The 13,777-nt window shown below is 41.4% G+C and overlaps 1 protein-coding gene across 1 annotated transcript in view; it reads left to right on the top strand.

Moving 5' to 3' along the window:
* Nucleotides 1–6,890, top strand: part of LOC124795844 (kynurenine 3-monooxygenase-like) — a 181,682-nt gene extending 174,792 nt beyond the window's left edge. The window contains exon 11 of the mRNA XM_047259926.1: nucleotides 6,586–6,890. Coding sequence (XP_047115882.1) covers nucleotides 6,586–6,714 — 129 coding nt within the window. The 3' untranslated portion in view covers nucleotides 6,715–6,890. The remainder of the gene's footprint in view (nucleotides 1–6,585) is intronic.
* The last annotated feature ends 6,887 nt before the right edge of the window (nucleotides 6,891–13,777 follow it).

Raw genomic sequence — 13,777 nt, 5'->3', positions numbered from 1 at the left:
CAGCAAATAAACTGGTAACCGATCAATTATACATTGACAGGATTGAACTAAATAATGAAATGCTCCGTCAAAGAATGAGACATTCACAGGCACGAAACTAGCAAAGTATAGGCTGAGATTGCAACATGCTTCAACTCAAGTGGTGATTATAAACTGCCGTTATTTGTAATCGGATAATCTAAGAAACCAAGAGCATTCATAAATATACTAGACCGCCCTCAAATATTTGGGACAACAGGCAACCGCTACAGCTCTGGTCACTTTGTGGCCAAAGAAGCAACGCGTTGCAGCCGTGGAGTCAAGTTTTAAGAAACTGGACGAAAAAACGTTTTACATTTCTTTAAATAGGTTGTCAGTTTCTAGAATCTTCTGTTTTCCTTTTTCTTTATTAGAAATGATTTTTTAGTTAATTTTCATTCATTAAATTGCTTTGAGCTCTGTATATGATTTGTTTCATTGTCCCCTGATTAGCCGACCTTTTTAGAGTTCCGACCGTTGCCTCGTCCCAAAGCTGAAGGATAAACGAGGTTCTACTGTATTTTGAAAAGTTTTCGCATCGACAGTTATTTGTACCATTCAACCTGCGTAGTTGCTAGGTACGATGTTGTGATGTTTGCTTGCAGTGTGCTTGTGTGTTCCTTGAGTGCACTGAAACTTGCCAGTGACTCTGTATACGACAGTCCAAGTAGTAGGTCCTGAGTGGAATATGGGATTTACGAGTGCAGAAAAAGCCGACATGCTCATGGTGTATGGAAAGGTTAGGAAAACTGCCATTTGTTCTTGTACTATGTGTGCGGAAAGATATCCCAATGGACGTCAACCATCTCAGCAGTTATTTATCAAACTCTTGAACCAGTTACATGAAAGTGTTAGTGTAACACCTAGACAACATAACAGAAGGAAACAAGTGACGACAGAACAGGGGGAAATTAATGTTTTGGCTGCTGCTACTGTTGATTCACTCCCGCATAATCGCACGAGGAAGTGGCATGAGTCAGGCAAGTGCCCTATCCATTCTCCATCGACATACGTAGGTTCCATCGCTATCGCATTTCTCTCTATCAAGGGTTACATAGAAACGATTATGAGAATCGTGTTGACTTCTGTACATGAGTATTAAGACAGTATACTCCATGTGTACCATATATCTTGTTTAGTAGTGAAGCCACATATACCAGTCAGGGCCAGGAAAACCGCCGAAACATACACTATTGGTCTGTTAACAATCCCCGTGGACTTCGTCAGTTGGAGCGTCGGCGTCCATGGAGTGTAAACGTGTGCTGTGGGATAGTCAACCATCAGCTCATAGCCCCGTTCTTCATAGACGGAACACTGAACGAGCACAAGTATCGCAGCCTCCTAACAGACCATCTTCCACGGAGGCTAGAAGACGGTTCCCTGCAGACTAGGAGGAACCTGTCCAGCCCATAGTCCACGAATTTCTACACCATGTCTTCATGAATTGCTTCTGTATCTGTATCTTGGTCGGCCCGTTCCCCAGATTTGGCGCCTGTAGACTTTTTTTCTGCGAGGAAAGCTGAAGGACGCTGTCTACAAGGACATACCAACTATATCCGATGATATGCAACGACGTATTACTGCATCCTGCTCGGGCATCTCCGAAGAAATGCGTGTGCAACATTCATTCCATACCAAATTCGGAACGTGTGTCCTGCTGCCGGTGGTAATTTTGAAGACAACCTGTGATGGTCAATATCCACATAACAAGTATATGCACTTCTGCTGTTCTTTAGTGTGTGCTACCATACTTATTGTAATAGTGTCGGTGTGGGAACTTTTCAAAATACGTTATCTAGAATCCTGCAACCAACTCCAATGACATTCCGATCCATCCTACTTTCAGTTTGTTAATGTCAGTAGTTATTGTTCCGTTTAAAAAATGTATGTTTGCACAAAAAATGTACTTTCTAAGGTTCATTGGCTAACTATATATATAATCTGTTCATTGTGCAGAAAAAGCCGACGTGCTCATGGTGTATGAAAAGGTTAGGAAAAATTCCGTTTGTTCTTGTACTGTGTGTATATATATATATGATTCAGTTGGGTTATATGCAGCCTGCAACACCGTCTAAAAACCGTACACGAGACTTTCACATTCTCTACCTCGCTATGCGCAAACTATTTGTCCTAAAGAAAAAATGAACTAGACCTTTCTGTAAGAAATTAATGCAGTTAAATTTCTTATCGGGATACATTTTCGCTGGAGGCCTTAGTTTTCGAATTATTCAAGAAAATCGTACCAAGTTGACCTTCAAACGCGTTTTTCTTGAGTAACTCGAAAACCGTGGCCTCCAGCGAAAACCTATTCCAGTATGAAATTAAACTACATTAAATTTCCTATAAAGGGGGCCCTATCCATTTTTTCTCTAGGGCTAATAGTCTATGTGAAGAGAACTAGTGAACATTGAAAATCTCGCGTGACATGGATGCGCAATAGCTTAGATAGTTTTTGAATGCCAATGTGAGGTAGTTTCCCAAATTGACGAACCAAAATTGTCGTTTATCAAAGTGTTCGTCTTAATTTCCTCTACACTGCTGCAGAACTTTGTAAACAATGAAGATGTCTGAATAATACAGAAAATAAATAGCAATGTACGTTAAATGCGTTCGATCTCGGAAACCATTCGGAATAGGGCATCTGCCCATATGAAGTCTTTTATTCAGAATCGCTAATACTATCATTCCTCAAAGCATGTACCTTTCCTTCTGACTCTCGCTGTACATATGAAGCAATTTATATATTACTGCCACGTCACCTGAAATTACCCACCCAGGAAACATCTCATGTAACACGTAGGTTGTTGCAATCGACGTGCGACAGGTTGCACCATGTTGTTGAAACCAAACTTCTTGAGAATTCATACGATCATTTCAGACTACAAAACTTCTCTTAACATACTGCGGTTATGTTCGCCGTCCACTGTTAATGCGTTTCCAGCGCCATCTCCGAGTAAGTATAGCCCAGTTACTCTTTCAGCTCAAATGCCACACCACACTCGTTGTGGATGTAATTGCTTCTCCATGATTAATCAAGGGTTTTACGTGTCCCATAACCTGCAATTTTCCCAGTTCACGAAGCCTCTCAAAAGAAAGTGCACCGTATGAATGAACATTACTTACTTTGTGAAATTGTTATCCACTCTTTCTTTCGCAAGCACTCAGTGCTTTTCGTGCTCGCATAGCGTCAGTTCTTGTGACACTTGGATTTTATAGACGCAAAGATGCCGATTGTCTTTCATAATTCATTGTATGCTGGTTCAGGGATTACACATTTGCTGTGAACGTCAGCGAATAGTTTTCACCAAACTTACAGCAACATTATCACTCACGATGACGATGTTTCCGCAGACCGACTAACACGAAGGCTCTCTGTGGATTTAATGTACAAAAAAAATATGTGTGGAACCTTCATCAGTCCCTAAGCTTACACACTACTTAACCTAAATTATCCTAAGGACAAACACACACACCCATGCCCGACGGAGGACTCGAACCTCTGGCGGGATCAGCCACACAGTCCATGACTGCAGCGCCTCAGACCGCTCGGCTAATCCCGCGCTGCTTTAATGTACACAACTAAATCGAGTTTCTTCAATTAGCAGTCATTCTCATCATAGTCAACTTACTCAGTCCATTACATTGGCCAAACATTCCACGGCGTTCGTGGACAATCTATGCACAGCAGTCACCATGTTTGTACTAATTTTTCAGTACGGTGACATGCTGTTCTGACACGAATCACTCCACTAGCCACAAAGAGAACAGGTCAAAATATGCAGTGTTCAGTCTTTTTTTAGTGGCGGCCTGTTATCATAAGTTAATGCTCTACAGCACACTGTAAAATATGCCACTTCGTTTCGAATGCGAGCCGGAAACCGTACTAAGATTACACCATTTCTCTCCAAATGCATGCTGGTATGATAATAAAATGGACGAAAACATGTTCTGTAGCGCACTCTCCGCGATAACTAGAAACCAGTGTCGATTGCTGAAATGACGGTCGCCCGTAGTACGATCAGCTCAGAGAGGTGACGCAACTGTTTGTTTTCCGCTGTACATGCGCTGATGTGACGTCATTCCTTCTGGCACCTTGAGTGGTACGTTACTCACACCACCAGCTCACCATTTTTCTTCGAAACTGGATGTAGCATATTGTACAAGCGTAGAGTATGAGCACTTTTCGAAGACCGTTGTGATGGCACAGTGGGTGAGTGTTCTGAAGTATACATGGGTACTTTGCACACCTGGTTCAATTCCTGCTGATACCAACATTTTCTCATTTCTTCCAAAGTTGAACCATTAATTATAAAATTCAAAAATAACATTTTAGTTTATATATGTAAAATTAATACATTTGATTTAGTTACAATTACTACCCATGGAAGTCAAAAGACTATAGGCTAGACAGTGGTGAAACAACCCAGTTTATGAGGAAACTTAGTATGAAAGTGGTTTTGTTAGATGATCTGTTAGAGAGACCCTTTTGCGGTAGATCTTTAGAGGAGAAGGTGAGATTTAAAAAGTTTGGTAGATGTACTTCAAATTTAAATCTAAAATCTAACAGAGGGGCGTGGGACTAGGCTTACTGATTTGGCTTACATAACACTGAAAATTTCGAAATACTTGCAAAAGATTTTGATCAGCTTCTCAATTTCCCGTAACCACTCCATAAGCTTGAATACTCAAACACTCATGAAAATCCAGGTGAAGCTTTACCCTCAATTACCAAAGAAATTGAAGAACGCTAGCATAGAAGACTATTACAGCAGAAGTTTTGAAATGTCTCTACAAAAATTTAAAAATGAGATAAAATTTATTTCTGAGAAAATTTGGAAAACAGAAAAACTCCCACGAGAGTGGAAGGTAGCCTTGATACATTCACTAAAGAAGAAAGGTAGTAAACAGGATGTTAACAACGACAGAGTAATTTACTTTAAACCAGTTGCATGTAACATATTTTGCAATATACGCTAAACAGCGTAAAAAGATCACTGGCGAGTAATTTAAATGAATATCAAGGTGGCTTAAAGAAGGGCAGATCTTGTTCTGAACAAATATTTGATCTAAAGTCAATCGTTTGGCACAGATTACTGACTTCAAAAGGTCAGTATTTTTCTTTTACACCGCATTTGGTATATTGTCCAAGCCTAGAGTATGAGAGGTATTTAAAGCGCCATGGGTGACTGGTCTAAGTGTAGACTGGTAATTTCCAAACATGGGTTCGACTCTCACAGATAACAATTTTTTTATTTTACTCCTTATAATATTAAACTATTATTACAAAATTTTAATATATTAAAACAGATCAGTTTATATACGTAATATTAACATACTTGGTTTAGTTACAATTTGTACCGCTGTGTCAAACTCTTATAAGCCACTACAGTGCAGCACAATAGTATAATTTCGCATGAGCTGCCACTGTCAGAGTTGCCGAATTACTGGTACAGAAACTGTTGGCATTTTGAAAGTTACGTTCTTTATGGGACACCTTCAGATAGGAAGAGCCTACGGTTGCAGCCATGCGGCGAAAGGATCGGTTGAAACCTTCATTTGGAATTGAAGAGGAGATATCGAGAATGGTTTCATGGTGTCTGAGGGGAAGGTGTTTAAAGATGTAACGAAAGTGGAATGTCGTGGCATAGGCGCAGCAAATAATTTCCGTGCTGTATTTTAAGAGGGCTATTCGGAAAGTAAAGTGCGATCGGGCGCGAAATGGAAACCACAGTGAAAATCCAATGAAGCTTTGTTCAGATGTATTGAGCAGTATCTCTAATACGCCCGATGACCGCGTCACGTTACTCTTTTCAGTTCTGAGCACACAGTGAGCACGTAAAGTTGCCTAGAAAATAGTGTCTCCCGTCAAGTATGTGGGCCTGGTGAGAAATTTGGCTGTATGCCATCCAGCCGACATAACATAACTGTCATGCGTCTCCTTCTTTATGACAATTCTTGGCCACACTGAGAGGCAATGAAGAAGCTCTTACAGCGTTTTTGATGGGAAGTGTTTGATTACCTTCAGTACAGTAGGTAATTCTCTTGAGTTTCATCTCTACTCACATGAACCGCTGGCTCTGAAGACAGAATTTTGTTACAGACAGTGAACTGCAGACCAGCGTAGTGAATCGTCGGAAAGCACGTTCGGCTGCTTTCTTTGACGAGGGTATTGGAAAGTCGGAAGTTCGTACAACGCTACTCCAGATGTGTAAGTCGGAGCGGCGTCTTTCTAGAGAAGCAGCTGGAAGGTGTAGCTAATTGTTGGAAATAAAAAATTTTTGATTTTCACTGTGGTTTCCATTTCGCGACCAGTCGGACCTCACTTTCCGAATAGCCCTCTTATTAGAATGGTGGCGTCTCTTCTAAATGAGCTTCGTATCTAATGTCGTAGACTGTCCCATGACAGTGCCTTATTCGTTACGAATGAGGAATTAATCTTCCTCTTTTGCTCTCCTATTTTTTTAGATTATTAAAATATCGACCCTGTATAGACCTAGTCTGTCGACAGCAGGCCGCTTGCAGAGAGGTGTTACAGTAACTTGTATTTGTGGTGTTCTTTCCCACCAGGTGATGCAGCGGGTGGCGACGGGCGCTACGGTGGTGGCGGTGGCGGCGGCGGCTGCGCTCGTGTGGGGCGGAGTCCGGCTGCTGCTGCAAGAGGTCGGACCCCTGCGCTGGCTGCCACAGCTCGCCTGAGCCACTTTACGGCGCCCTCCCCCTTAGACGCCATATCACACTTACTAACGTTGATCTCTAACACCCCTTTCTGCATTTATATTTTTATGTTTCTATGTAAATTAAAGGCAAAATATAATTACGTTCTTTCTGTTTAATGTCTACATTTCTGTATTTATAATTCACGAAAATAAATGTTTATTTCTTGCCATGTTTGTTTGTTGTTGTCGCACACATACACTGAGGTGACAAAAGTCATGGGCTAGCGATATGTACATATACAGATAGCGGTAGTATCGCGTACACAAGGTATGAAAGGGCAGTGTATTGGCGGAGCTGTCCTTTGTACGCAAGGAATTCATGTGAAAAGGTGATTATAGTTGCACGACTGCAATTAACAGACTTCGAAGTCGGAATGATAGTTGGAGCTAGACAAATGGGATATTCCATTCTGAAAAATCGCTAGGCAACTCAGTATTCCAAGGTCCACTGTGTCCAGAGTGTGTCGAGGACAACAAATTTCAAGCATTACCTTTCACCACGAACAACGGCAGTGGCCGACGGCCTTCGCTTAACGACCGAGAGCGACGCCGTTTGCGTGGAGTTGTCAGTGCTAACAGGCAAACACCGCTGCTTGAAATAACCGCAGAAATCAATGTTGGACATATGATGAACGTATCCGTTCGGACAGTGCAGCGAAATGTTGTTAATGGGCTATGGCAGCAAACGACCACGCGAGTGCCTTTGCTAGCAGCAGCACATCGCCTGCAGCGCCTGTTCTGTGCTCGTGACCACATCGATTGGAAAGACCGTTGCCTGGTTAGATTAGTCCAGATTTCAGTTGTTAAGAGCTGATGGTAGGCCTGGAGTGTGGCGCAGACCCCACGTATCAATGGACCGAAATTGTCAGCAAAAGCACTCAGTCTTCAGGCCACAAGTGGCACACCGGGACCATCCGACCGCCGTGTCATTCTCAGCTGAGGATGCGGATAGGAGGGGCGTGTGGTCAGCACACCACTCTCCTGGTCGTTATGATGGTTTTCTTTGACCGGACCCGCTGCTATTCGGTCGAGTAGCTCCTCAGTTGGCATCACGAGGCTGAGTGCACCCCGAAAAATTGTCAGCAAGGCACTGTGGAAATTCCTGGTGGCTCCATAATAGTGTGTCTGTGTTTACATGGAATGGACTGGATCCTCTGGTCCAACTGAATCGATTACTGACTGTAAACGGTTGTGTTCGACTACTTGCACCCATTCATGGCCTTCATATTTTCGGACAACGATGGAATTTTATGGACAACAATGCACCATGTCACCGAGCCACAGTTATTCGCAATAGGTTTCAAGAACATTCTGGATACTGCAGCGAGGTATTTTGCCACCCAGTTCGCTCGACATGAATCCCGTCGAATATTTATGGTTCATAATCGAGCGCTCAGTTCGTACACAAAATCCTGCACTGGAAGCACTGTCGCAGTTATACACGGCGATAAATGCAGCATAGCTTAGCATTTCTGCAGAGGACTCCCAACGACTTGTTAAGTCCATGTTACGTCGAGTTGCTGTACAGCGCCGGGCAAGAGGAGGTCCGACACGATAATAGGAAGCATCCCGTGGCTATCAAAAATTGCTCTAAGCGCTATGGGACTTAACATCTGAGGTCATCAGTCCCCTAGACTTAAAATTACTTAAACCTAACTAACCTACGGACATCACACACATCCATGTCCGAGGCAGGATTCGAATCTGGGACTTTAGCAGGCGCGTGGTTCCGGACTGAAGCGCCCAGAACCGCTCGGCCACCGCGGCCGGCCCGTGGCTATCTTCTCTTGTATTTTCGAAACTACTGTACACAACTACACTGTCTGATTAAAAATATCCGGGCATCCCTATGCAATGCGGAATTGACCGCTAGATATATGAAAGGCGCAAGTATAAAGACGCAAGTATAAAAGGCCTCGGGTTTATTACGTTGTTAGTGGAGAAACAATAACAGCAGACTGTCTCGGTCAGGAGAGCTCAGTGACTCCGAACGAGGACTAGTCTTCATTGGACATAGTCTGCGTAACAAATCCATCAGGCATATTTCAACAGTTTTAAACCCTCCCAAGTCGGCTGATGGTCATCTGAGTGCGAAGTGAAATCGCGAAGGAGCAACCACGGCTAAACCAAGACCAAACAGACCTCATTTGATCACCAGCAGGGACTGTCTAGTATTACCAAGAGTCGTTGTAAGAAATCGCATGACATCAGGGAAAGGAATCGCTCGCGAGTTTCGAAGTGGTACCAACGGTCCAGCTAGAACAACGACTGTGCGTAGGGAGCCAGTACGACTTGGTTGCAGTGGTCTAGCACCTCCTAATAAGCCACACATGTCCGTAGTCGATGCTAAGTGACGCTCGACACTGTCTAAGGAGTGACGCCAGTGGGCCATGGATGGCTGGAAACGTGTGATTTGGAGTGATGAATCAGGCCATAGCCTGTGGTAACCCGATGGGAGGTTTGGGTTAGCGAATGGTTAGAAAACGTCACCTGCCATCAATGTAGCGTCAGCAGTGTAGTACGAATGAAGTGGTGTTACGGTATGGACGTGCTTTTTTGTTGTATTTCGGTTGTGGTCCTCTTATTACGCTTAAGAAAATGCTAAATGCGCAATAGAGTGAAAACGTTTTACCGCATTGCGTACTACGTGCAGAAGAGGAAGTGCACGCAGACGATGACTGTTTCTGTCACCGTAACAACGCGCCCTGGCGTAAAGTATCATTTGTGAGGCAATGATTTGTGGGCAATAACATTCCTTAAATCCACTGGGGCCGGCCGGAGTGGCCGTGCGGTTCTAGGCGCTACAGTCTGGAACCGAGCGAACGCTACGGTCGCAGGTTCGAATCCTGCCTCGGGCATGGATGTGTGTGATGTCCTCAGGTCAGATAGGTTTTAGTTCTAAGTTCAAGGCGACTGATGACCTCAGAAGTTAAGTCGCATAGTGCTCAGAGCCATTTGAACCATTTGAACCAAATCCACTGCGCTGCCCAATCCCGACATGAGCCCAATGAGACACGTTTGGGATGAGAACGTCAGCTTCGCTCCATACCCCAGTATACAACATCGCTACCTTCTATGGTTGCGGTTCTTAAGGAAGGATGAATTGCCTCTTTTTCACAGACTAAGACAACTCGTTAAAGGTGTCCCCAGCAAATTTCAAGTCGCCGTAAAAGCGGTTGGTGAAAACTTCAAATGTTTGTGTGAACTAATAGGTGTCAGGATTCTTTGGTAGAGATATTGGAACTTTCTTTTGTTGAAATTGTAGACATTTTGAAACGTCCCCTTAGAAAAATTATATATGACTGTGCTTAAACTGACACACAATATTTTTTTAGCGCAACGCAATCTGACTTTCAATAATCCCTACAAAAGAATGGCCCTGACTAACATTAACCTATACCTTTCACAAATCACTTACCTCACAAAAATCTTCGTTACTCGAACTACTGCAAAACAGCGAGCGCCACTACTGCCAGCTAAATAAAAGATTCAAACTATGGAAGGCACTAACTACTGATAGGCATAGTTAGCAAATGAAAGATTTTAATAGAGAACAAACAATGTATTTACCTTAATAGTCGTAATATATATAGCAGTTCATGACATCCATTCTTACAAATGTACTGTTTCTGATGGACATACCTCCAAATTATCCATTCTCAAAAATACGCCATCTCACTTCCCCATATCCACTACTGCTGGCGGCTCACCTCCAACTGCGCAACGCTACGCGCTATTAACATCCAGCTGCCCAACACTACAATGGCGAATATTACTCCAACAATGCAAACGAACCACAGCCTTCACGCAGCACAGTGATTTTCATATAGAGCGCTACATGGCGTTACCAATAAGAAAACCTAAACAGCCTACTTCCATAGCCCCCATGCTCCCCACAAAAAATTTTACAAATTGTTTTGGGCACTGGCCAATACATATTTGTTAAAATTTTTTCACAATTACAATAACAAAGAAATCAAATGCACACACTTATTGATACAATGCTGGTCAAAAGCTAAAATTTTCTCACAGTCCATAAAGACAGTCCTGATCGTTCATCACAGTAGAATAGCACTGTTTTTCTCAAAGTCTGAGCAGTAAAAGAAAATGCACACGGAAGTAGTAGATTTCCATGCAGTCTTGAAGAAGTAGTGTTGTCCTTCCAACAGAAAGACAGTGCTGACTCTTGACAAGAGGACAGGTAATGGGCCACAACAGAGCAAACCCACAGCAGAGTCAGTCGAAGTTTTGAAGAATATTGGTAGGTAGGTCATCACAGAGCAGACCCACTGTAGTCCTGGTAGAGATTATGGTATTGGTGGGCCACCAGAGGTGCAGACCCACTGCAGTCTTTGTAGCAATGATGGTATTGGTGAGTCATCAAAGGTGTAGACCCACTGTAGTCCTTGTAGAGATGGCCAGCAGCCATCTGTTGCGACTGTGCAGGTGCACAATCACCATCGAAGAGTCTTGCGGACAATATAGCAAGTCCATAAACCACCACTTGTGCACTCACAAAGTTTCTGGAATTGTCCTTAGAAGTCTTGCAGACAATATAGCAAGTCCATAAACCACCACTTGTGCACTCACAAAGTTTTTGGAATTGTCCTTAGAACCAGCAATGCTGTTAATCAGTCCCTTGCTGTATTATTAACACACGTCCAAACACTAACAGTCCAAACTTCTCACATATTTTGCATATACCGTGACCAACAGAAACGTGTGCAGTGAAATGTAACTTATAAGTTACTTAATTTGATGAACTGGTGTCAATTACAATTTTATAACATAAGAATACAATAACAAAGGTACAAAATACATCATTAAAGAACATGATAGTACAGATAACATTTGTAGTAATACAGGCTTTACAAAAGAATAGAAATAGACATATCAAAAGAATAGAAATAGACTTATACATCAGTGTAATACATAAAAGATCAGAATAAATTTTGAAACATCAACTTCACACATGAGCATCAAAACAAAACAGATAAATAATGTCTAAACATCTTTACAAAGAAAATAACATATTATCATAAAAATTCTACAACGTCAATCTTATTAGCTAAACACATAAAGACAGGAAAAAGACAAATACACAAGGGTACATAAACACATAGCGGAATAATGCAAAAGGAAAGACAGGGTTCGTTTTCAGGGTAACATTTGGTACTGCAGTCCAACCCAAAACTTCATTCCATAGATCTTTCGTCTTATTTCAACATTTGTTTCCACCAAAAAAATCCAATCCAAGCTTGCTTTCTGTATTTATATGTTCACATATTTCTTACCTCATTATTTTTCCCATTATCTTACATCATCATTTATTTCCAAGAAAATCCTACCTAAACCTGTTGTCCCTAAACCCTACTTTTTTGATCATATCCTCTTTCAAAATCCTTTTTGGCCAAACCATTTTCATATAGCTTCTCAATGCATTTCTTCCAATTCATCAGAACTCGTTCTCTTATATAGCCTACCCCATCTTAAGCTAACTTAAATCTACTGAGCTCAGATGCTAAACTAAGGGACGAGGCAATGCAGCAGCACCACAAAACAATTAACACAAACAGCAATGACATAAAAATGGAAATTGACAAAGCAAGCAGCAGTAAATGAAATAACTTACATCTAAACATGACGAACCCACAAGCAGAAAAAATAGTGCACTAAAGACAACAATGCAGATAAGGGAAATGTATATTCACATCTTAATGTCTATGTAATTAAAGTGCTGCACCACAACTTATTCTACAAAATAAATTACCAAGTACTTGAAAAGAAAATTATGTATGCAGTTCCTGTGAAGGGAAATGTCTTTTTGTGCTCCCTCATTTTTTGAAAGTATATCACAAAATTATTATTTACTGGATCTGTAGACAGAAAATATTTATATTAGTACATATATAAAATTTTATTTTAATCAATGCTGCAGTGCAGCTAGAAACTAGATATTAAACAAAATAGGCAAAGCAAGGCGTGAAACGTCATTCACTAGCCGTATGGCATTCTATATTGCAGTAAACAATCTTTCAACTAGCAAGACAATAGACGTGAAATGTTTCTCATCATTTCATTTCAGTAAATATCATAAATAGCGAGCTCCACAGTGTAATCATATGTTTTCAAGTTTGAGCGTGTCATATTTGCGATTCTTTCTAGAAAGAAATATCAATAGCGAGGATAATGGCCTCTTTCTTTTTTCTCCACCTGTGCCTCTGAAAGGCACGCACTAATGGCTTTTTTCCAGGTGACTGTCATGCAGCTGGGTGCCCACGACGCATTACGTGATGGTGGCCACTTAACTTTCTTATTGAAATATTTACGACACCAGTTTGCACTACAGTCACAGTCTCACATAAAAATTTCACAGGTCGAGAATTTGCGTTGCAAATCTGTAGAAACAAAATCCTGTAAATATAACAGTGTCCAAAAACTTTTCGCCAGCATAGTGATACATTCACGCATATACACACATTTCGTAACTCTTAAAGTACGATTCTCAGTTTCCAACATCCTTTTTCACTGGTCAGAGTCCCTAACCACTACTCATTATTCTTTACCTTATTACACATATACATATTCGTCAACACTTCTTCAATATTTTATCATAATTAATACTTAGCATAATCAAATTCCTCATATAGCATCAGCTTATTGATCATAAACATACCGGAACAGCGTAATACACATCGTCATCATAACATCATAAAACCTCAGCCAAATCTCAAAATCGTCGTAGCTTCCTCCAATAATTTCAAAACCTAAAAAAAATTCTCTGCTAATGTCAAAAGTGTCATCTACCTCAAATGTACTTCAAAAATCATGAACCCTTACCAAATACATCATTCAAAGCTCTCATAGTATCACAATGGTTCCGAAAAAATATGAACAGTTCACAAAGTACAGACAAAATACAGTTTCATAAGTGTGAAGTTATTCAACTGTGTAATTACGTAAACATCTGTCACTGATGTAGTAAAATAAATGTTTGTCTCTCCCAGTTAAATGATCAGATAGCTGTGTCATTTATGTGTTAG

The sequence above is a fragment of the Schistocerca piceifrons genome, chromosome 4 (genome assembly GCF_021461385.2).
Source record: "Schistocerca piceifrons isolate TAMUIC-IGC-003096 chromosome 4, iqSchPice1.1, whole genome shotgun sequence".
Lineage (NCBI taxonomy): Eukaryota > Metazoa > Arthropoda > Insecta > Orthoptera > Acrididae > Schistocerca > Schistocerca piceifrons.
The sequence above is the reverse complement of the archived record's forward strand: the minus strand, read 5'-3'. Positions and strand labels throughout refer to the sequence as shown.